Raw genomic sequence first — 21740 nt, 5'->3', positions numbered from 1 at the left:
TTGTTTCTGGGCTCCAATGAACAATTTGGTGCCTAAATACTTGTCAAGGGAGGAGGCTTGGTGCACTTTGAGGGACTTGGTGAGCATTCGCTTGAACTTGGGGTGAGTGTTTTTCGAAAAGAAGATGGTGGATTTATTCACTACAAAAAATAGGGCCATTAGGGACGGGAAATAACTGTCCCAAAAACATAAAAACCGTCCCTAATGGAGTACTAGGGACAGATTTTGTCTGTCCCAGAAAGTGGCGTCCCAAATAGTATTTGGGACAGTTGTAGCGACAGATAGCTTCAGTCCCCAATGTTCTATTCGGGACGATCTTTAACGTCCCTATAGAAACGACTATTCGGGACAACAGTTAACTGTCCCTAAAATTTTGGCTAGAATTTCCTCTTATTTGCATTTGGGACAACTAAAATCTGTCCCTAAAAGTTCGGCTGAAATTTGCAATTGGACCATTTAATTGTGATTCCAACAAATTAGTAGAAATTTTTTCTGGCTTGCATTTGAGAAAGCTAATAACTATTCCTAAAAATATTACAGGAATTTCTTTTGAATTTTTTAAATTGATTTATCTCTAATCAAAAAAATTTGACGCCTCTACTTAAAATGTGTTCAAACATCGATAATCAACATATTATGTTCATATGAAAAAAAAAAAATTGTATGCCCGTTGTAACTATTGTCAATCATAACCTTCACCAACTAGTGTATTTAACAAAAATCAACAAAAAACATCCAAGATGTATGTTACTAAATCGACCAGACATACCAAATGACATTTGTTAATTACTAGCTAACAAGAAACGTGAACACACTATCATTTGCATATCTTCGATCTCATTGAAGCACTAGTCGACAGAGTTGCCACTCTCTTCCGAAGTAATATCGTAGACAATCTGCAAAATCTCTAATGTCAGTCTATGTCCGATAATAATAAAAATCGAAATAAATATAATGCAAGTAGAGTAGCATGTGAACTTGCAACTCTAACATCATATAAAAACTAAACCCAAACTTAAATGCACTGAATGTTGTAGAACAAGAAAAGAAATTACTTTGAGTTCTAAGTAGTCCAGTAAAATAAAACATTATTTCAAATACTACTATATCTTCTTCAAAGAGACAAAATCATCTTTCTTTCATTTAGTCTAATGGGATCTTAAACGTAATATAACGGCAAGTTAGTATAATCTTTTTGTAAAATAAATAACTAAGCTGCAGAATACCGTCTTAGTTAGGCCTTAGTCCCACATTGGTAAGCAAAGAAAGAAAGCCACAGAGAGAGGCTAGCAACATTGTGACACAGCAGCTGCCCTTGGGCTGCTCCGACGGAGCAGCTACTCTTGGACATCTACATAGTCGACAATGAAAAAGTAGAGGAGTTGAAGTATTGGTACGTACCGAGACAGGTTTGTTTCTTGTCAACAAGTAATTCGAAAAGGCCTTGACACAGTCAATTATGTTAATAGGAGCTTTCCTAAAACAAAATAGAGCTGGCAAGGTAGATGTTCTGCACACAAGAACAAAATTATACGCATTAGTATAAAGCTTAAAGCCCTCACCTAAATAAATTTTCGTAAATTGTGTTCTCGATATATAAAGTTTCTGGAGCATAAATATCTCCCGACAAAAAAGTGGTCCAAACATGAACTAGTTAAAAAATCAAGGTTAAGTAGAAAAAAGCACTGCCCACGATAAACGCACAAAAGATATGAGTGTAGATATAGAAAAAAAAAATAGACATGGCCGGAAATATGAACAAAAGATAAAAGCCATAACCTTTGGCTTGAAAAGTTGACAGGATTAGGGCCCCTTATGGATGCCAATAACAATCCTTTCGATTTGATTTGGACTTCGAGTAATAATAACCACCTAGTAAAAGAAAAGTTACGAGATTTATGTGACATACAAGTAAACCTTGTTTTTCTGATCCAGGAACATGACAAAAGAATGCTTCTGGTGATTGTGAGTGATGATGCCCACCATGGCCCACAACACCATAAAGAGATTTTATAGTTAAACTTGATGTCAGTCATATGTAAGTACACACATCTATGAATGAAATAAAGACATGAAGTTTGAAGAAAGTGGAGAACTATACCTCGGCAAGTTAATTAATCCCCACTGAGGTATCTGAATTTGACAGTTTCACAACCTACATAATAACAATTTTTTCAATAAAATAAAAAAGTTTTGTAGTTATAATAGTGACAACGATACAAGAAATACAAACCTAATTGAAACAAGGAAGGTATAACCTGTGAACTGCATTTCAGCAATACCCGAAATGCCTATAACATCAATTAAACGACAACAGTTAAAACTAGCATAAAATGAAGGCACGAATTATAAAAGATATAAAAGCTTGGGCTTTCGTACGTACAGTTGCTGCCAGACCAATACCAAATCCAACAATACCCTGCATAAGTTGTCATAATCTTGAATTATGGGGTGCCTTTTGCTTCATGTTATTGAATAAGGAAAAAAGAGCTGATAGCCAAATTGGAAGCTAACAAGGTAACAAATAACCTGCTCGCATGGAGGGGTGTTGAAGAGACTATTGCTACCAACCTATCAGCCAATCTTGTTGTGCACCGAGTAACCCCACGAAAACCCACATCTTCGCCAAACATGTATTAAAACCCCAAATCATTTTAAGAACTCTTTTGTGAAAGAGTTACCTCTTTTTTTATGAGATTGAAAGAGTTACCTCTTAGAAATAGATATATACATCTACCAAAATAAATTTTTATGGGTTCTTTAGAAGAACTTCACCAAAGAAAATAAAATAAATTCAGCTCCAAGAACGTTAAAAAAATCCAACCTTTTCTCTCTATCATTCTTCAAAAACATAAGGATTTTAATGGGTTATTGTCTTTCAAATCTATTCTAAAGAAAAATCTGTAAACCTAAGTTCAGCTAAGTCAAAATTCACTAGTACTTTAAAATCGATGCATTCTATCTCTAATTCCTCAAAAAGAAAAATTTAGATACTTACAGGCTTAAGCAAATGTGAGTGTGTGACCATAATGTACAACGCAGGCAACATCAACTTGTGAAGCTCCAACTTCATCCACGCAACAAATTCCGTATCTAGTATCCGCCATTACATACAATTCAACATTTCTGGTACCATCTCCACAGACTGTTTCTCTACTGATAGAATGAAGTTCTTTTCTCAATCACTCACTACACTGAAGAGAGAGACGAACAGAGGGAGAGATAAAATAGTTGTTGTTGTTCATTGAGGTTAAAAAAGAATCAATTGAATAAAAAAAATCTAGGGTTTTTACAAATAAATGATTTTTGAAGGGTTTTAGGGTATTACATAACCAAAGAAGAATATGATGATGATTAATCCACTCTAGTAAAATTTCTATTGTGTATGAAATCATCTGTGCAGATCAATTCGTAATTAGGTACAAAATCCATGGTTGTTAAGATATATCCCAACCGCAGAACAAGAAGAAAAAGAACAACAATAAGCCTGGTAAAATTGGAGTTAACGTAAACTCTAAAACTACAAAGATTTGCTGCAAATTGGATTAGGTCATGTTATAAACTCCTACTTGATTAATTTGAAGAAGAAGAAGAATAAGAGGAGGAGAAGAACAACAAACCTGGTGGTGCAGGATATGCAAACGAACTGTGATGCCGCCAGAAAACCCTAGATGAAGACGAACAAATTGGTGAGGACAAAACACATGCACATGAGAGAGATCGAAGAAGAGGAAGAGAAACAAACCCTAGGACAAGAAGTAATCGTTCTCTAAAACGAGAAGGAAGTCGTGTTGTGTAGAGGGAAAAATGGGAGGGAGAAAATAGAGGGAAAAAGGAAAATAAGGGGGAATTGAGGTATTTGTTTTGCGCCACTTTTTTGGCCCAAATTTTGCGCTTTTTTCTTTGCCCATTAATTCCGAAACACTGCCCCCGGAATCAATATATTTGTCCCTGTTGTAATTTTACTAGGGACAAATATCACAAAATTGTCCCTATTTTAAATATATTAGGGACATACGTAAAAATGGATGTTCCTATTGACCACTTTTTTTGTAGTGATTGTAGTTGATGATCTGGCCCGATTCTGACCCGAACAGAGTAAGGATGTTGATGAGATTGGTAATATTATCAAGGGTGTTCCGCCCAAAAATGATGCAGTCATCAGCAAAAAGAAGATGTTTAATTGTGAAAGAGGAGCGAGGGATAGTGAAACCAGTGAACTTGTGGGGGGAGTCCGAGGAGTCTAACAATCTACTAAGGCCTTCCATGGCCAGGGCAAAAAGGAAGGGGGAGAGCGGGTCACCTTGTCTTAATCCTCTAGAGACGTTGAAGGAGGGACCGGGCCTACCATTGATGAGCACAGCTAAAGACGAGGAAGAAATGCAAGAGTGAATCATTCTGATCCAATGGTTGTCGAAACCCAAACTAACCATGATCTCCTCAAGATACTGCCATTCAACCCGATCAAATGCTTTAGACATATCCAGTTTTAGGCCAAAAAAACTTTTTGAACCTTTCTTGTTTTTGAAAGAGTGGGCTATCTCCTGGCTTATGATTATATTGTCAGTGATTTGGCGACCTGGGACGTAGGCCGCTTGAAAGGGGGAGATGATATCTGGTAGAGTGGATTTTAGTCGGTTTGCCAGGATTTTGGTGATTATTTTGTAGGTGGTGTTAAGAAGGCTGATGGGGCGATAATCGGTCGTGGATTGCGGATTCTTGGTTTTAGGGATAAGGCAGATATGGGTGTGATTCGTGGACGGAGGGATGAGGCCTGTATGGAAGAATGACCTCACCATCTGGCCTATATCCCTGTTCACCGTGTCCCAATTGGACTGGATAAGTACTATATTGTAATAGACATATATACCAACCACTCCTTCTCCTTCCAGCGGACCAAAATCAATGGAGTGGATCTCAAGATTGTTTGGTACGGGAAAACTTGAACGACTGAGATTAGATGATAGAAATCACATTAATGAGTAACAATCTATTATTGTATTAAAAATAAACAAATCCAAAGGTTGATATTAATGCTTATTTGGATGGACGACTAGATTTATCTTTGGGTTTGTCCTTGAATTTGTCTTTGGGTTTGTCCTATTTTATATAATGGATAAGTACTATTTTATACTTAGATACTAGAAACTGAAGGAGAGAAAAAAAGGGAATTGAAGAATTGAAAATCGAAAGACTTTTCCAGTAAAGTAGGGGAAGGATGTGCATTCAATCTGCACCGTTCAAATCCATCCACACAAAAAATTAGACCGGATTTTCTAACGGAAATAAATACCAATTAATAACAACCAGTCAAAAAGAAACTCCAACGTCTAAGATTTGTTTCGTTGACACGGACGACCATGATAAAATTTGTGCTATATATTGTTTTATCTTGAGTGGGTAAACATTATTATTTTTTCTTAGGTGGGTAAGCGATCTAATGGTCGAGATTGAAGATAAAACACAATGAACGATTGGATTTCTCTTTCGGTTTGTCACAGTCAGCACAATACATTGTGTTTTATAATAGATTAGAGAGGACAGAAAAAATCTGCTCTGCATAAGTCGTCTAGATTTGAGAGAACTTCCATCGGGGATCAAGTCTTCTCCGAAAAAGGGCCGTCCGTTTGTTTGTCCATCCAATTTCCATCTTTTGCAGTAGATAAAAGAAAGAAAATTCGGGAAGTGGAAAGAAGAACATTCTTTTATTCTTAGTCATCATCAGATCTGATCGCTTTAATTAGTTAAAGTAATTGTTTGATTTGGTGGTTTTCTTCAAGTACTTTATTTGAAGATTTTGAAAGTTTGTCAATCACACTATTTAATTTAGGTTTTGTTTTTTATGATGGTGAAATGGAGTTCAACATTCCTTCTAGGTACATTTATCCCCTATTATTTAACTATGTTGGTCTTTGTTGGTTCATCTACATCTTCCAATTCACATCACCAATGAAGATTAGACAACATCTATTAAATCAAAAGGACTACAACTTATTGAATCAAGAGGACACCATCTTACTCAATCAACAACTTCTACTTGGTTCATCATTCCTACATGTGTTTAAGTATAACAAAGTTTAACTTTTATAGGATATTCTCACTTGTGATCTTTAGGATCTTTTCGTTTTGTGACGTTAATTGTCTTTTGATTTTGTTATTGTAATTTTGTATTCTTTTAGCTTCATGTTGTACTTTACTTTTGTAAGTTTCATGTATAATTTACTTTTGTAAATCTCATGTTGTACTCAAAGGAGTCAAAAGTCTCAAAACTATGTAATGCATTGGATGTATTCCTACATATGAATCAAAATTTTGGTTTAAATAAAAAAAGAACTAATTAAAACTCATATACATAAGGACGGATCCAGGATTTTCACTTAGGGGGTGCAGATTTATATACCTAAATAGTTTTTTTTTCCAAACACAGTAATTAACAAAGTACTTATATTCATTAATTATTAATACATCAACGATTACAAACGCAGTTGACCTCTACGAGAGTTCATATTTGAAATGTTCGCTTAATTGACTCATTGTCAATTGCACTAAAAACTTCGTTTTCAATAAAGACTACTAAACTATCATTCAGCCACGGATCACTCATCTTGTTGCTTAAGCCTGTTTTGACTAGCTTCATAGTTGAAAAAGCTCTTTCAACAGAGGCAGTTGCAACCGGCAAAGTTTGTGCTAAAGTGATAAACAAATAAACTAAATGATATGCTTTATCTCTCTTAGTTTCCCCTAATGTTCTCGCAAGAGCTCCAATCCCATCTATATTTGAGCAAGTGTCAAGTCTACTGAAATCTGACGGATAAAATTCTACAAGACGCATCAACTTACTTTTGTCGAAAATGGCAAAACCTCTTGATGGGCTCGAACATGTCATAAAATTTAGGATAGTTAAATTTGTAAGTTTTAGGTCTTAAGATAGTTGAATTGATTTTATAGGTTTTAGGGTAGTTGAATTGATTTTATATGAATTTAAGAAAGTTAAATTTAATAATGTCAAAACACAAAACTGAAACACTTGAGAATGTATGAAGTGGGAATCGAACCCATAACCTTAGGTTCACTCGTCCACAACGCAAGTACAAATGCGCCAGGCTGTGGCTCATGACATCTTTACACATGCACAATTAGACATTCTACCATATTTGTATTCTCTCTCACCATCATCGGAGAAGGGTTGCCGACGATAGTCGAACAATACTTCACCAGCGACCCATCCCTAAAAATTAAAAAACACTATTTTCCACCACCATCCCTGGAAATCTGCTCCCACCACCATCATTATCACTTCTTCATCTTTCTTTTTTTCTCCTTGTCTCTTCTTCCTTCTGTCTCCCTCTTTTTCCTTTACTCTCTATTTCTTCTTCATTATCTCTCTTCTTCCTTTACCCTCCCTTTCTTCTTTATTATCTATTTTCTTCCTTTACTATCTCTTTCTTCTTCATTATCTCCCTTCTTTGTAGTTCCGGCGAAGGGCAGCAACCCAAATTCCAGTTCCTTATTTTCTTCCTTAAGCCTTTCGCCCTTTTTCCTTCCCAAATCTTAGTACTTTGGCAATTTCATTTTTTTTCTACAGTCGGGCTACTTAGGTAAGCAGATTATCTATTTACTGTTGTTTCTTCATACGGCCATCGCCCTGCCGATTCTCGATTTGATATCATTATTCTCTTAATCTATCATCATGAACGACCTACCTCAAGTGCTGATTTTTTATATCAATAATGAAGATCTCTTACTCATGACTTTGGCTTCAAAATTAAATTTTTAAAGAGGGGTATTAAGCAAAAAAGGTGTGACGCCCCAAGCCTTAGCAGTTGCCGATATTGTCTCCGCTTTAACCACCTCACAAAGGTACGGGGTTTTGTTCTTGGCGAAGGCACCACAAGCCTACCCAAAAGGCCTCGGTAGTTACTAAGCTTGAGCATACACCTATAGCCCAGGCTCCGGACACTCTCGTGAGCAATGTGGGACTATCATGGGCAGCGTGATGGCAAGAGGCCTCGTACAGATCGAGATGATAGAGTAGTGGTAGCAACTGGTGGACAACCAGAACCACTGAATGGCAACTTGGGAAGACAGAGGGCCTTCCAAGGGACTTGCTACAATTGTTATGAGCAGGGTCATAGAGCAACTGACTGTCCTAAGAAAAATGTGGTTCGGACTAGTAATCAAGGGCGACAACAGGATCATAATCAACAAGGAAGGTTACATGGACGTGGTCAGCAGCTGCAGCTGAATGTCGTAGTTCCTAGAGATGCTGGAGCACATGCTGAGGTGGTTGAAAGTAGTTTCCTCATTCATAGCAATTTGGGAAGAGTATTATTTGATCCTGGTGCGATGGATACCTTTATTTCTACTTCTTTTGTTCGTACTTTGCCTATAGTGTTAGATCGATGTGTGGACCCTTTGGTTGTGTCATCACCTTGGGGTGGGTCTATAGTGATATACCATATTTGTCAGGGGTGCGCCATCAAGTTAGGTGAACGAGAGTTTGCTTCAGATCTCTTTGTACTTCAGTTAGTATGGTATGATGTCATCTTGGGGATGGATTGGCTTGCTTCATATCATGCATTTGTGGACTGTTTTGCGAAGACCGTCACATTTTCTCTTCCGGGTGAAGAGGTGTTGGTTGTGTCTGGACTGACGAGACAAATGAGGCTGATGCACTTGGGAAACGTAGAATTGATAGAGCATCCGGTAGTGGGTAAGACGCTAGAGATGATTGATGTGGTATGTCAGTACGACGGGGTGTTCAGCGATATACCAGGGTTGCCACCACGCAGAGAGGTTGACTTTTGCATAGAGTTGGAACCGGGTACTGCACCGATAGCTCGAACTCGCTACTGAATGGCTCCAGTTGAACTACGTGAGCTCAAGGATCAGATTCAACAGTTACTTGACCAGGGTTTTTGATGGGCCTAGAAAGTTTCCTAAATAGGTCTACACCCGCAAGTGCACGGGTGTCAAGTTGTAAAATTCCGGTAAGACCGGTTCGTTCCTCAGAGACTAAGTCAAATTTCAAGTCTAATCTTAAAACTATTATGTCTTCAAAATAGTGGTTTGATTGGTAATATTTTTTTTCAAATAATAAAAAGATAAATAGCAATTAAAAATTAAATAATAGTACTAAAGTTGATATTCAGATAAAGGGAACCTAGGGTTTTCGAATCCATCCTTATAATAATTCTAACAATGATTCATTATGATTTAATTAACAAGTTCTTTATATAACTCATATTTTTGGTCCATGAATGGTCTAAAAATCCGGGAGATTTCATCATGAAAAACAATAAAAATGATTAACAAATCATATCGTTAAAATTATTTATGAAGAACTTCATCTAAGACCCTGGATAACAGATTAGTTACTCGTAGACATTATATAAAAAATATTGGAAAATAAAGTAAAGAGAGGGAGAAGAAAACTTAACTTTTTCGCTATTTTAGAACCAAACAGGGCCTTAGGGAAAGGATTTCCTTCTGTTTCCCCAGATTTCTGCCAAACGCACCCCTAGGGAAAACGATTTTCTCGTCTTCCCAGAAATGGATTCCCTGTGGGAAAATTACTTTCTCACCTTCTCCATTTCTCTTTCTCTCTCTAACTTTCTGTTTCTTTTCTCTTAACCTTTTTCTCTCACTATAATCTCTGTTAATCTCTCTCTCTCTCTCTCACCAAAAGAGATACACAAAAAGAATAAAAAAGATTAAGATAACTTTTTGTTTTTGTTTTAACTCGAAAAGTGATGAAAATCACTCACACTCAATACATTAATCTCTCTTGCTTTCTGTAATTTCTCTCTCTCTCACTAAGAAGTAATTTCAGAACAATAGATGATGATGATTGAGTGGATGATGATCTCGGTTTCTCTCTCTAACCCCTTTTCTTATTCTTTAGCCGTGTGTCTATGATGATCTCTGCTCCCAAAACTGAGTGTCCCCTCTTGTAAGCCGTGAGTCTCTGATATATAGAAGCCGAGAAGATATCTCAATCTCACCCAAATACTCCCTAAATCTTTCTCTATCAACTTCGATTTCCTTCTTGGTTCAGCCGAGTCCATCTTTCTCTCTCTACTATTTCTATAAAGAGAGAAAATCCTCTCTGTTATCTTCCAACCGAGCTCTCTTTCCTTCTTGGTTTCTATCCTTCCCACAACTCCTTTCTTTCCTTCTCTTATTAAACAAAATCTCCAGCTACCTTACCCAAAACTTCCCATCTCTGTCTCGGTTTCTAAAACTAGTTTCCATCTCTTAGCCGTGGGAAGATTTGAGAGGATAGGAGAGAAAGAGGAAGGTAACTCTCGGGTTGGTTTGTTGGCAATTATTGGGGGCGATTCAGTGTATCTCGGAGTAGTTTGAGAAGCAGCAACCACACTCGGAGGACGCCACGTGCATGAAAGCAGCAATAACCGTTAAATCTGTTTTGGTCGACCGAGCAAAGCCCGATACACACCCGTGTGTCCCGAAACAGTACCGCACGCTCCTACCATCGTCCATCTGATGTGCTGTTACTCACAACGTGTCATCCTCGAGTTCTGGTCAACTATTTCTTACCGCAAGTTTGACCTGAGCTAACTTTCTCGTTCGAACTCCGATTCGACTCCCGTTTTTTCCGTTGGACTCGTCTTGGACCCTACCTTCACATAAGCACTAATATTGACCAGAATACCCTTTTCATTAAAATGACCAAAATGCCCCTCAAGTATGTCTTTATCACGATATTTTTGCATCGAACTCCGTAAATGAGACCTGAGAAAGAAAATCAAATAAATCATCAGAGTAACCGCTCGAATTGGACTAACTAACCCGAGTTAAGAGATTCAGATGGGACATTTTCATGTCTCATCAGTTTTATACGCCGGAGTAGCTCCCTGTGGGGTGTGCCTGTTCTTTTTGTTAAAAAGAAAGACGGGTCGATGCGGTTGTGCATAGATTATAGGGAGTTGAATAAGGTTACGGTGAGGAACAAGTACCCTTTACCGAGGATCGATGATTTATTCGATCAACTGAATGGATCCAAGTGGTTCTTGAAGATTGACTTGAGATCAGGGTATCACCAGTTACGGGTTAGAGAGGAGGATATTCCTAAAATTGCATACCTGACACGCTACGGTTCTTATGAGTTTGGCAAGAAGAAGTAAAATTCTTGGGTCATGTTATTTCTAGCGTTGGAGCATCAGTTGACCATTCTATGGTCGAAGCAGTGCTTAATTGGGAACAACCCACATCGGCGACGGAGGTTCGCAGTTTTCTAGGTCTGGCTGGATATTACAGACGGTTTATTAAGAGGTTTTCGAGTATTGCAGGGCCATTGACGAACCTAACTAAGAAGGAAGTTCCATTTCGATGGTCTACCGAGTGTGGCCAGGCATTTCAAGAAATGAAGACGAGGTTGACTACTGCACCAGTTTTGACCATTCCTGAGAGTGGTGTTCGGTTGGTGATCTACACTGATGCATCTATTCAGGGGTTAGGTTGTGTTCTTATGCAGAGCGATAGGGTGGTTGCCTATGCCTCGAGGCAATTGAGACCGCATGAGCGGAATTACCCGACTCATGACTTGGAGTTGGCAGCTATAGTGTTTGCTTTGAAGATTTGGAGGCATTATTTGTACGGTGAAAAGTTTGATCTCTTTACCGACCACAAGAGCCTCAAATATCTATTTTCTCAGAAGGAGTTGAATATGCGCCAACGTCGGTGGTTGGAGTTGATGAAAGACTATGAGTTTACGCTGCAATACCACCTGGGTAAGGCTAATGTGGTAGCTGATGCCCTTAGCCGAAACCGAGGGGTATCATAGCAACATTGATGATGAATCAGTGGAAGATGTTAGAAGATGTGGCGACATATGATATTGATGTTGTTGGGGCGGGAGTTGACTCAATATTTCTGGGTAGTATGGTTGTTAGACCATCTTTGTTGGGTCGTATAGTGAATGCACAGATGGGTGATGAGAGGTGTGTCAGAAACAGATATCTTTAATGCAAGAGACGGATACTGAGTTCAGCATGGGTCAACACGGCGGATTCAGATTTCGAGGGAGATTATTTGTACCAGCAGACCCAGTGTTGAGACGAGATATACTAGATGAGGCACACCGGAGCAAGTACTATGTTCATCCTGGGGGTAACAAGATGTACAAAGACTTGAAGAGGCAGTATTGGTGGTCCGGAATCAAGAAAGATGTTGCTGAGCATGTGAGGAAGTGTGAAGTATGTCAGATGGTGAAAGAAGAAAATCGACATCCGTTGGGACTTCTAGAACCGTTGCCAAATCCAGAGTGGAAATGGGAGAACATATCGATGGACTTCATCACCGGTTTACCACGTTCGAGTCGAGGATTTGACGCCATTTGGGTGATAGTTGATAGGCTAACTAAGTCAGCTCACTTCCTATCAGTGAAGACGACCGATAGTGGAGATCGACTGACACAACTATATATCAAAGAGATAGTCAGGCTGCACGGAGTTCCAGTGTCTATTGTGTCAGATAGAGATTCGTCCTTTACTTATTGAAAGAGCTTCTATGGGAACATTTCTACACTTTAGTACGGTTTTTCATCCTCAGACCGATGGACAGACAGAGAGAGTCAATCGAGTACTCGAGGATATGTTGCGGTGTTCGATACTAGATCTTGGTGGTAGTTGGCAAGACCACTTGCCTTTGGTAGAGTTTGCTTAAAATAATAGTTAACAATCTAGTATTGGCATGGCCCCTTTCGAGGCATTATATGGGAGACCTTGTCGATCACCATTGTGTTGGACAGAGGTCGGAGACGCTAAACTGGAAGGACCAGAGGTGATTCAGGACACTTCTGAGAAGATTTCATTGATTCGCAGTAGGCTCCAAGCAGCACAAAGTCGTCAGAAGAGTTATGCTGACAAGCGTCGTAGGAATTTGGAGTTTACCGTCGGAGATGAGGTCTCATTGAAGGTGTCACCTATGAAAGGTGTTTTACGTTTCGGTAAGAAAGGAAAGTTGGCTCCCAGTTACATTGGACCTTTCCGGATAGTCGAGAAGGTGGGCAAAGTAGCCTATCGTCTCGACTTGCCTGCAGGCTTGGCAGGAGTGCACAATGTATTCCATGTATCGATGCTTCGGAAGCATGTAAGAGATGAAGATCAACATTCAGTGATCGACTACAACGATTTGGAGCTCCAGCCAGATGCATCATATGAAAAGACACCAGTTTGCATCATTGACCGTAGAGAACATGTTCTTCGTAGAAAGACTATTCCTATGGTCAAGGTTCAGTGGCGTAACCACGATGACAAGGAAGTTACTTGGGAGCGCGAGGATGATATGCAGCTTCGGTAGGCCCATCTTTTCGTCTCGTTAGGTACGTTCAATTTCGAGGACGGAATTTCCTTGTAGGAGGGGTGATTGTAGTGCCCTTACCGATATAGTGAGGTGCCTATAGCACGACCCTTATAACCCCTCAAAACCCTAACACTAACCCATATTCTTTTCTGTTTCTTCCTGCCGTGGGATTCTTAGAGAGAGAAAGTGTGAGGAAGATTTAAATAGTGAAAGCCAAGAAGAAGAAGAAGAAAGGATTGGAACTTGGTGATTTTCTACGTTGGTTCTTCGTGTGGGGATCATTTTACTTCGAATTCAAGGTAGGTTTCTTCTTCCCCATGATTTTAATAGCCTCTTTCATAGGAAATCAAGGGATTAGATAGTATTCATGAACACTAAACTATACACCAACCAAATTAGAGTTAGGGTTATAACATAGACATCAAATAAGTGAAATCCAAGTAATACCTTATAAAAATCAGTAGGTATGATCACTTTAGATCATAGTTAGAGGTTTATTCATGTTAGAAAATAGCCTTAATGTATAATATATTGAACTACCAAACTTTAGATGATAGATGTTACATACTATACTCATACGGCTTCATATCCACATGATGATTAGAGAATTCAGCAACTATAGATATTGGTAAATCACTATTTAGTATGCCTAAGATGTATGACTTTCATAACTAGACCCATCTTGCTAGTTAACATGGTTTAGGGTATAAATATAAGTGTTTTGGTGATTTAAAATTCAGCAATAACATGAGGGTTATTCGAGGATATTTTGATTACATAAAGCATGATTTATTTGTCAATTCTTGATAAATTAATGAATTCTTTATATATTATTGTTGAACATGTAAGTATACCGTATGCTATGATGATTGATTTGTGTATACGTGTGATGTGGTGAGTTGGTCAGTACTTGATGAGTTTGGTGGTTGGCTCGACCCTCTCTACCGAGTATTTATGCGATGACCGACGGGTTCGCATGGGAAGCGTACTGAGGTACGACCTAGGTATGGAGCGTATAGGGTCGGCGCTAACACAAGGGAAATCTTGTGGACCACACTCTCATGCAACATGGGTTATGGGAGGGTTCGGATGATGGATCTGATTTCGTTGGATGGACATTAACTTACCATATCACTTATGTTATTTGTGGAATGTCACTTGCCTATTGCTCTCTTGCCTCAAAGATTATGTTTCTCAAATTATTCTCAAAATCAATTGTCCAATTTCCTAGTTTGTTAGTTAATTTTAGGTTTAGATTTAATTCCAAACAAATCTCCGTGGGATCGACCTCGTAATACTTGCCATATTCACATACGGTTCGTGCACTTGCGAGTTTTAATTTAATCTAATTAGCCTAGTATTTAGGTTCACTAGATTTCACATCAGTAGGCACACGATTTATTCATTTTTCTTTGGAGAAATTGGCTTCAATATACGTTAGTCATTACAAGACAATGATACATCATCAAGATGTGATAAACATGATAATTGCCTAACTTAAAACAATAATTAAAGGGGCCTACAACCGAACTATGTAAGAGCCTAAATCTAATGTATAACAACCAGCCGACCTATATAAATCTAATATTAAGCTATATCAGATTTTCTTGTGTTTGTTCTTGATTTGTAACTCGTGATGAGACTGTTGGCTTGGATTTATATTTAAAGCTGGTTTGAGTCAGAATTAGATCGAGTTTCTTTTATAAATTGAATGGCAAACCGTTATTCGGAATGCAGAGCGCCACGGTAGGTATCAGAGCATCTTTAATAACCCAAATTTAATAACCATAGAATTCACTTCCTCTGGAAATTGAACGTTGGACTTCCAGGATTTTAGAGTTTATGTCTAACACTATTAACCACTCGGACGACCAAGTATTGCGAGGGACACAGTTTATTGATCAAAAGGACTGCATCTAAAAAGATAATGCTTTATCGAAACTTCTTTTTTCGTGGCCCCCAAATTTTTTTCTACCCTAGATTTCTACAAAACCAATTTTTAGTCACTTTTTTTATGAAACTAGGCATTGGCGTATCTTTATTAACTTTCAATCTCTAGGTTTAAGTGTGCTTTATCAATAGCTACTTGCCCCATAATACAGATAGGAGTTTCGATCAATTCATCGTTGGGTACTGAATTCGAATTAAAGACTGACTGCGCTAACAGGTGCGCTACTTGATTCGCTTCTCTGACACAATATGAAAAAGTACAATTATGAAGTTTTGATGTTTCATTCTCGATCTCCATTAAAATAGCTCGAATCTTCCACGGTATTTTGTCATCCATTGTTTGGCAAGCTTCAATAACACATAGAGCATCTCCCTCCAATAAACGCTGATATTGGTGTAAATCTGACGCTATCTTTGTAGCTAGTCTTGCTACTTTTGCTTCTACTTCCATAGCCGATGAAGTTATTGTTTGATTTGTTAGTGCCATTACAAATTCCCCATTGCATTCCTACATACCGCTGCAAGAGCTGCCTTCCCATCTTTATACGCCGCATCAAAATTAATTTTCAAAGTCTCACTCGATGGTGGAGTCCATGTCCGAGGATTGTCCCTTCTAACTTCTTCTTCCTTTAGCTTTGATTCCTTCCTAGCTTTCAAGTAATCTTGTGAAATAGATGAGCATATCGTTGAAGCTTGATAGTTGAAACGAAGTGTTTTCTTCTTTGTAGGAAGAGCATCCTGTAATAACCTCCATATGAACATTTTCACTCTTAGGACAAGATCTACTTTGGTCCATATTTTCCTCCAAGAGATTCCATTGGGCAGCTCCATACTTTTTGATGAAGATGGTACCTCTCTCACTAAGGAATTGTAAAGAGATTTTCTGAGGAGGCAATTTCTGAGGAGTTTTTCTCCTCGCCGGAATCTACTACAAGGGAGTAGCCGATCGGTACTTCAATTTAGTTAGTTTTTTTGAAAGTTTTAATTTAGTTTAGTTAGTTTGGATGATTGTTAATTAAGAATAGGAATTATGGAAGAAGATTATGAAGGTATGGTGACTCTCATGGGAAAGTTAATGTGGAAGGAAGATGATAAGATTTTAAAACTCTTAGAAGATTATGCAAAACCTGAAAATGAGGGTAGGAAAAGCTTGGCAATTAAATTAATCTCAGGAAAATCCATGAATCTGAACATATTGAAAGAGATATTACTAGCTGCTTGGAAACCAATAGGAAAACTTTGGCTGAAGGAATTCTTTGATAATTCATACATTGTTAGCTTTGACCTAACAACTGATAGAGAAAAAGTTGAAGAGGGATCACCATGGTACATCCAAGATGATCTGCTAATATGGGAAAGGTGTGAGAAAAATAAATTACCAATGGATTACTTATTCAGCAGAGTTGAATTCAATGTTCTAATACATGGGCTACCAATTGAATATCTAACAGAAGAAACAATATCAAAAATGGGGAAAGTATGCACGAACCAGGATTGGTTTAGACACTAAGAAAGCATTGACAACGGAGATCATGATCGAATTACCTAACAAACGACAAAGCTCATTAAAAATTATATATGAGAAGTTGATTAAATGTTGTTATTTATACGGAAAGCTAGGTCATCTAATGGCCGATTGTGCTACTAGAGCTGAAATTAGAGAAGTTATCTCTGAGAAGTGGTCAGTAGGAACTCAAGAAAAAACAAAAAAAAATTTTACTTCCACGTTTCAGTGATGAGATGAAAGTATATGTTTAAGAGAAACTTTAAAAGTGAAATCAAATAAAAAACCATCGGAGAAGGAGGCTCCAGCCGGAATCCGGCAAGGAAAATCTTTGAGAATCTTGGTTCAAATCCTAGTAAATCGGACGAGTCGAGTAAATCAAGCCACTTACCAATTCTCAGTCAAGATATTTCCTATAATCAAGATGTGGTTGATTGGATTAGGGAAAATCTAGGAAGTAAAAATATTATTACCTACCATACAATTGTGGACAAAGATACTCAAACGCAGAAAGTTATACCAACAACTACCAAACTCCAAGGCAATTCCGTACAAAGAGAAATCGATGATGAGTGAAGAAGTTTGAGGGCACCATCTCCTATGGAAGAGGATATGGGCCAAAATAAAGTACTAGACCAGCACAATGAAAATTTGAATGAAACAATTGCTCCCATTGAAACACAAAATGAAGAAATAGAGAAGATTTCTATGAAAGTGTTACCCAGAAAGGGTTATTCCAGGATCCAATCAAAGACTGTGAAGTTGTCAGAAACTAAATGGAACAATCAAGAAGTACTCCCCAATGTGGAGGTATCACATGATAAGAGGGGGAAGAAGACCCAATTCTCCACAGATGAGCTGAATTTGCACAAGAAAAATCAAAGGTTTGAAAAACCTTTGGCGGAGGGACAAGAAAGGGCTATTGAAGATGATAGTATGAGGACGAATACTCTCCAATTTGATCGAATAGTGATTACACAAGGTAATGGCTCATGGAGGAAACTTGCCAGAGACGTAAAGAGCAAAAAACAAAACTTAGCCCGAAGAATATAGAAAAAAACGGCATCGAACATCAAGTCGTATGGATGAAGATGTAGAAGATGGTGAAGAAAAAAAACATAAAATTAATTCTACAACTTCAGGTGAAGTTATGGCAATGGCGGCCAGCCCTACAAGGCCGCAAACTCGATGATAATAAAAAGTTGGAATTGTCGGGGAATGCTCCGACGATTCTGTCCTTGAATACATTCCTCGGACAATTAAACCTTCCATTCTTTTTCTGTCTGAAACAAAATTATCTCTAAATTCGTCAGAAATATGGATTCGTAATTTGATATATAAAAATTATTTCATTGTGTCGGCAAATGGGTTGAGTGGGGGGTTATGGTTGTTATGGGGTGATGAAGTGAAACTTTATATTATATAATCTTCACTAAATCATATTCACTCAAGCATTACAGAAGTAGGAAAACTAGATAAGTGGAGTCTTCTCTCAGTGTATGGGCCACCATGTATGAATGAAAGAGAAGTGTTTTGGGAATTCAAAAGAAATTTTAGTGCCCAAACTCAGGAACCATGGTGTGCTATGGGGGACTTCAATGCTATTATTTCCATTTCGGAAAAATGGGGAGCTGCGAGAATCAATAATAAAGCGGCAGATAACTTCAAAAATATGATCACAGACTGTAATGTTATTGATATAGGGTACTCAGGACCTGCTTATACGTGGGTAAACGGCAGAGGGATCCAACATCATATAAGAGAGAGATTAGACAGAGTACTTGTTAATCCAGAATGGAGAATCCGATTTCCAGATGCATCAGTTAAACACCTACCTAGATTTAATAGCGACCATGCGCCAATTATCATGAATCTATCGTAAACAAGAATGCAAGGAGCAATACCATTTAGGTTTGAATCTCACTGGACTCTCCATGAGAAATTTAATAGTATTATGAAGGAAAGTTGGGATAAGTTGAGTGGTGGTTTTATTCAAAAATTCCCACAATTGGCAAAAAAGTTAAAAGGATGGAGTAAGGTTAGAGTAGGACAGATTTTCTCACAGATTAAAGAGGCCGAACAGGAATTTCTAAATATCCAAAACCATTCTCCACCGTTGGCATCGTTAGAAGATGAATACTGAGCAAAATTAAAATTAGAGAAGTTAAGAAGAATGGAGGAAGAGTTCTGGAAACAACGAGCAAAAAAATATTGGGCACAAGATCACGATAGAAATACAAAATTTTCATCTCTCTGTACTTAATCGAAGAAGGAAAAATAACATTCATGTGATCAAACTTCCTGATCAGAGTTGGACTGCAGAACCGGAAAAAATTACGGATGTGTTTATTGACCATTTTTACAGGGCTTCTAGATCGGATCGAGTGGGGGAATTTCCAGAGGCAATGGAGCTTTCTAACGGTCCCCTCTTGAATACTGAGAATATGATGCTTAGCTCGACTGACACTGTCGAAGGGGGAAATTTGGCTCACAATAAAGAAGATGGATTAAATCGCCCGGACCAGATGGGTTTTCAGCGGTATTCTATAAGAAATGTTGGTCAATTATCGGGGAGATGAGGTAACAAGACTAATCCAAAAAATCTTCTCAACAGGTCGATTACCAGGTAATTTGAATCACACCTTCCTTGCGTTGATCCCTAAGGTTCAGGATCCTAAAAGTCCAGTTGACTACAGATCAATATCCCTTTGTAACGTACTTTATCGTGTTGCTACAAAGATTCTAACCAACAGATTCAAACCTATTTTAGAGAGGTTAATCAGTCCAGTCCAAAATGCCTTTGTGTCCGGACGTCAGATTGTTGACAATATAATAGTGGCCCAAGAGATTTTTCATTCAATTGGCCAGATAGTAGCAAAGGATGGAGCATTTGCATTGAAAGTTGACATGGCTAAGGCCTATGATAGGGTGGAATGGAAATTCTTGAGTGAAGTTATTAAACGGTATGGTATTATTGGAAATACTCACTTGCTAATTATGAGTTGTGTTCAAACAACATCGTTCTCTATTTTACTTAATGGTCGTCCGAAGGGGTTCTTCTATAGTGAAAGGGGATTAAGACAAGGGTGTCCACTTAGCCCGTATTTGTTTATACTCTGTTCGGAAACGCTCACAAAATTGGTAATTCAGGCAGAAAATAATGGTTTATATAGTGGGTTGGAGATAAATCAATATGCTCCGTGTATAAGTCATCTTATGTTTGTCGGTGACCTATTTTTCTTCGGAAAAGCCAGTGAGGAAAATATCTTGCAATTGAAGGCTATTCTAGACACATATGCAAACTGTTCGGGACAACTTATCAATTACAAGAAATCAACAATTCATTTCAGTGCCAATAATGTGAATGCTAGAAAGGAGAATGTCTTACAAATTCTTGGAGTGAGGGAGATGAGAAAAGAAGATGTATACCTTGGAAACCATCTGTTGCAGCCAAAACATAAAAAGTCCTCATATGATTTCTTAATTCACAAGATAGAAAAGAAATTGATGGGATGGAAAAGAAGTACCTTATCACATGCGGGTAGAACGACACTTCTCAAAAGTGAACTATCATCGATTCCTATATTTTTCCTCTCGACCCATATAGCACCTAAAGGGGTTATCGAGAAGATGAAAAGAAGCCAGCGAAATTTTTGGTGGGGTCATAATACCGATAAACCTAAGATGCATTATTTGAATTGAAGGAAAGTACAATCAAGTCTAAAAGATGTCGGCTTAGGCATTCGAAATATGGAGATTTATCTCGGAACTGGAGGCAATGTGGGTGAAGTTGTTGAGAGCTAAGTATCTTACGAGCAATAATTTTTGAAATCACGATCAGAAAGCGTCAAGTACCGCAACTTGGAGAAGTATGTTGGAGATTAGAGGAACCGTCAAAAAAGGTATGTGTTATTCGGTTGGTAATGGAGCAACTATCAAATTATGGGATGACCTATGGATACCAACACTTCATGGTTTTAAACCAGGAAAAAAGACAGCGAATACAGAAATAAATAACCTCTTCTTGGTTCGGGACTTATTTGATATTAATGGCAAGTGGAACAAGAATCTTATTGAGAAAACTTTTGACTCACTATCGGCTCGAGCTATCATGCAAATTTCATTAGTAGACAGGAACATTGAAGATAAACTTACGTGGGTATACACAGAAAAGGGAGAATTCTTAGTCACTAATCATATAATCTATATAGCCACCAATAGCTTTTGGGCGGTCCAAAATGGGTGGATCTCTGATGTAAGTTGAAATACTCCTCACTACCACTACTGGTGAAGATTAGTGAAGAACTTTTATTCTTTCTGCAATACTGAAGAAGTTTTTTTTTTTGAATTGTTAAGTATGTGCCTCGAACCCTTGACCTCTAAGGTGGAAGATAATACCTCTTACCACTCCAACCAAGGGTTGTTGGCATACTGAAGAAGTTATGTGATAAAAATCGGTAAAGATTGTTTTAAATCTGAAAATAACATTTATAACAAATATTCGGCAAAATAATAAAACTAATCAAAATAACGGAAAACGTAGTACTCTAGCAGAAAGTTTTTGAGAATGTTCTAATGACCATTTTCTCGATTTTGGAAGTAACATAAAATCTTCAATATACCAGAAACAAAATTTTGGAAAAAATTTCAAATCAAAAATTTCAAAGAAAATAAAGGCGTTTAGAAAAAAGTTTTAAATTGGGTTAATTCCACTTTAGCCCCCTAAAGATGATCAACTCACTAAAATGACCCCCTAAAGATGACCAACTTTTCCATCCACATTAATGACTTCATAATGTAAATCTCAGCTTTGCCCTTTTGCTTTTCTAGTTTCCCCCACCAATTAATTTCTTTTCTCTTTCTTATTAATTTGTTTTCTATCATCATCATCTTAATCAATTTTTACGACTACTTTCATCTTTACCACTACCATTTTCAATATTTCTTTATTTAATTAATT

At 37.8% G+C, this 21740-nt stretch overlaps 2 protein-coding genes and 1 long non-coding RNA gene across 5 annotated transcripts; 2 read left to right on the top strand and 1 right to left on the bottom strand.

Annotated features, from left to right (window-relative positions):
* Window positions 1-619: 619 nt before the first annotated feature.
* Window positions 620-4052, bottom strand: LOC147556981 (uncharacterized). 3 transcript variants are annotated; one of them, XR_015234994.1, is made up of 9 exons: window positions 3621-4052; window positions 2999-3194; window positions 2530-2620; window positions 2384-2419; window positions 2234-2291; window positions 2102-2155; window positions 1780-1872; window positions 1402-1510; window positions 620-896 (listed from the first exon to the last, which is right to left on the bottom strand). It is a non-coding gene; the product is annotated as an uncharacterized LOC147556981 (long non-coding RNA). The 3 variants fall into 3 exon arrangements; XR_015234993.1 differs by having other exon boundaries at window positions 2384-2620; XR_015234995.1 differs by lacking the exon at window positions 2530-2620 and having other exon boundaries at window positions 3621-3759.
* Window positions 4053-7971: 3919 nt separating this feature from the next.
* Window positions 7972-11806, top strand: LOC147556980 (uncharacterized). Its single transcript, XM_086658734.1, has 3 exons — window positions 7972-8739; window positions 10911-11056; window positions 11173-11806. Exons 1-3 carry the CDS (start codon window positions 7972-7974, stop codon window positions 11804-11806), a joined length of 1548 nt encoding a protein of 515 aa, XP_086514860.1.
* A 908-nt stretch (window positions 11807-12714) lies between these two features.
* On the top strand, window positions 12715-13323 carry LOC147556979 (uncharacterized). The gene is made up of 2 exons (XM_086658733.1): window positions 12715-12955; window positions 13064-13323. Exons 1-2 carry the CDS (start codon window positions 12715-12717, stop codon window positions 13321-13323), a joined length of 501 nt encoding a protein of 166 aa, XP_086514859.1.
* The last annotated feature ends 8417 nt before the right edge of the window (window positions 13324-21740 follow it).

Source organism: Eschscholzia californica, unplaced genomic scaffold (assembly GCF_041429995.1).
Source record: "Eschscholzia californica isolate CP2 unplaced genomic scaffold, dmEscCali1.0.p SCAF_2, whole genome shotgun sequence".
Lineage (NCBI taxonomy): Eukaryota > Viridiplantae > Streptophyta > Magnoliopsida > Ranunculales > Papaveraceae > Eschscholzia > Eschscholzia californica.
This window is presented reverse-complemented; position numbering and strand designations above follow the sequence as displayed.

Bases quoted from the DNA above. Each gene is read 5' to 3' on its own strand.
- LOC147556980 (XM_086658734.1), top strand. From the start codon at position 7,972: ATGTGGGACTATCATGGGCAGCGTGATGGCAAGAGGCCTCGTACAGAT. The intron at 8,740-10,910 runs GTATGTCAGTAC...TTTGTTAAAAAG, and splicing joins CGCTAGAGATGATTGATGTG to AAAGACGGGTCGATGCGGTT. The intron at 11,057-11,172 runs GTATCACCAGTT...TGTTATTTCTAG, and splicing joins AAGATTGACTTGAGATCAGG to CGTTGGAGCATCAGTTGACC.
- LOC147556979 (XM_086658733.1), top strand. From the start codon at position 12,715: ATGGCCCCTTTCGAGGCATTATATGGGAGACCTTGTCGATCACCATTG. The intron at 12,956-13,063 runs GTGTTTTACGTT...ACTTGCCTGCAG, and splicing joins GAAGGTGTCACCTATGAAAG to GCTTGGCAGGAGTGCACAAT.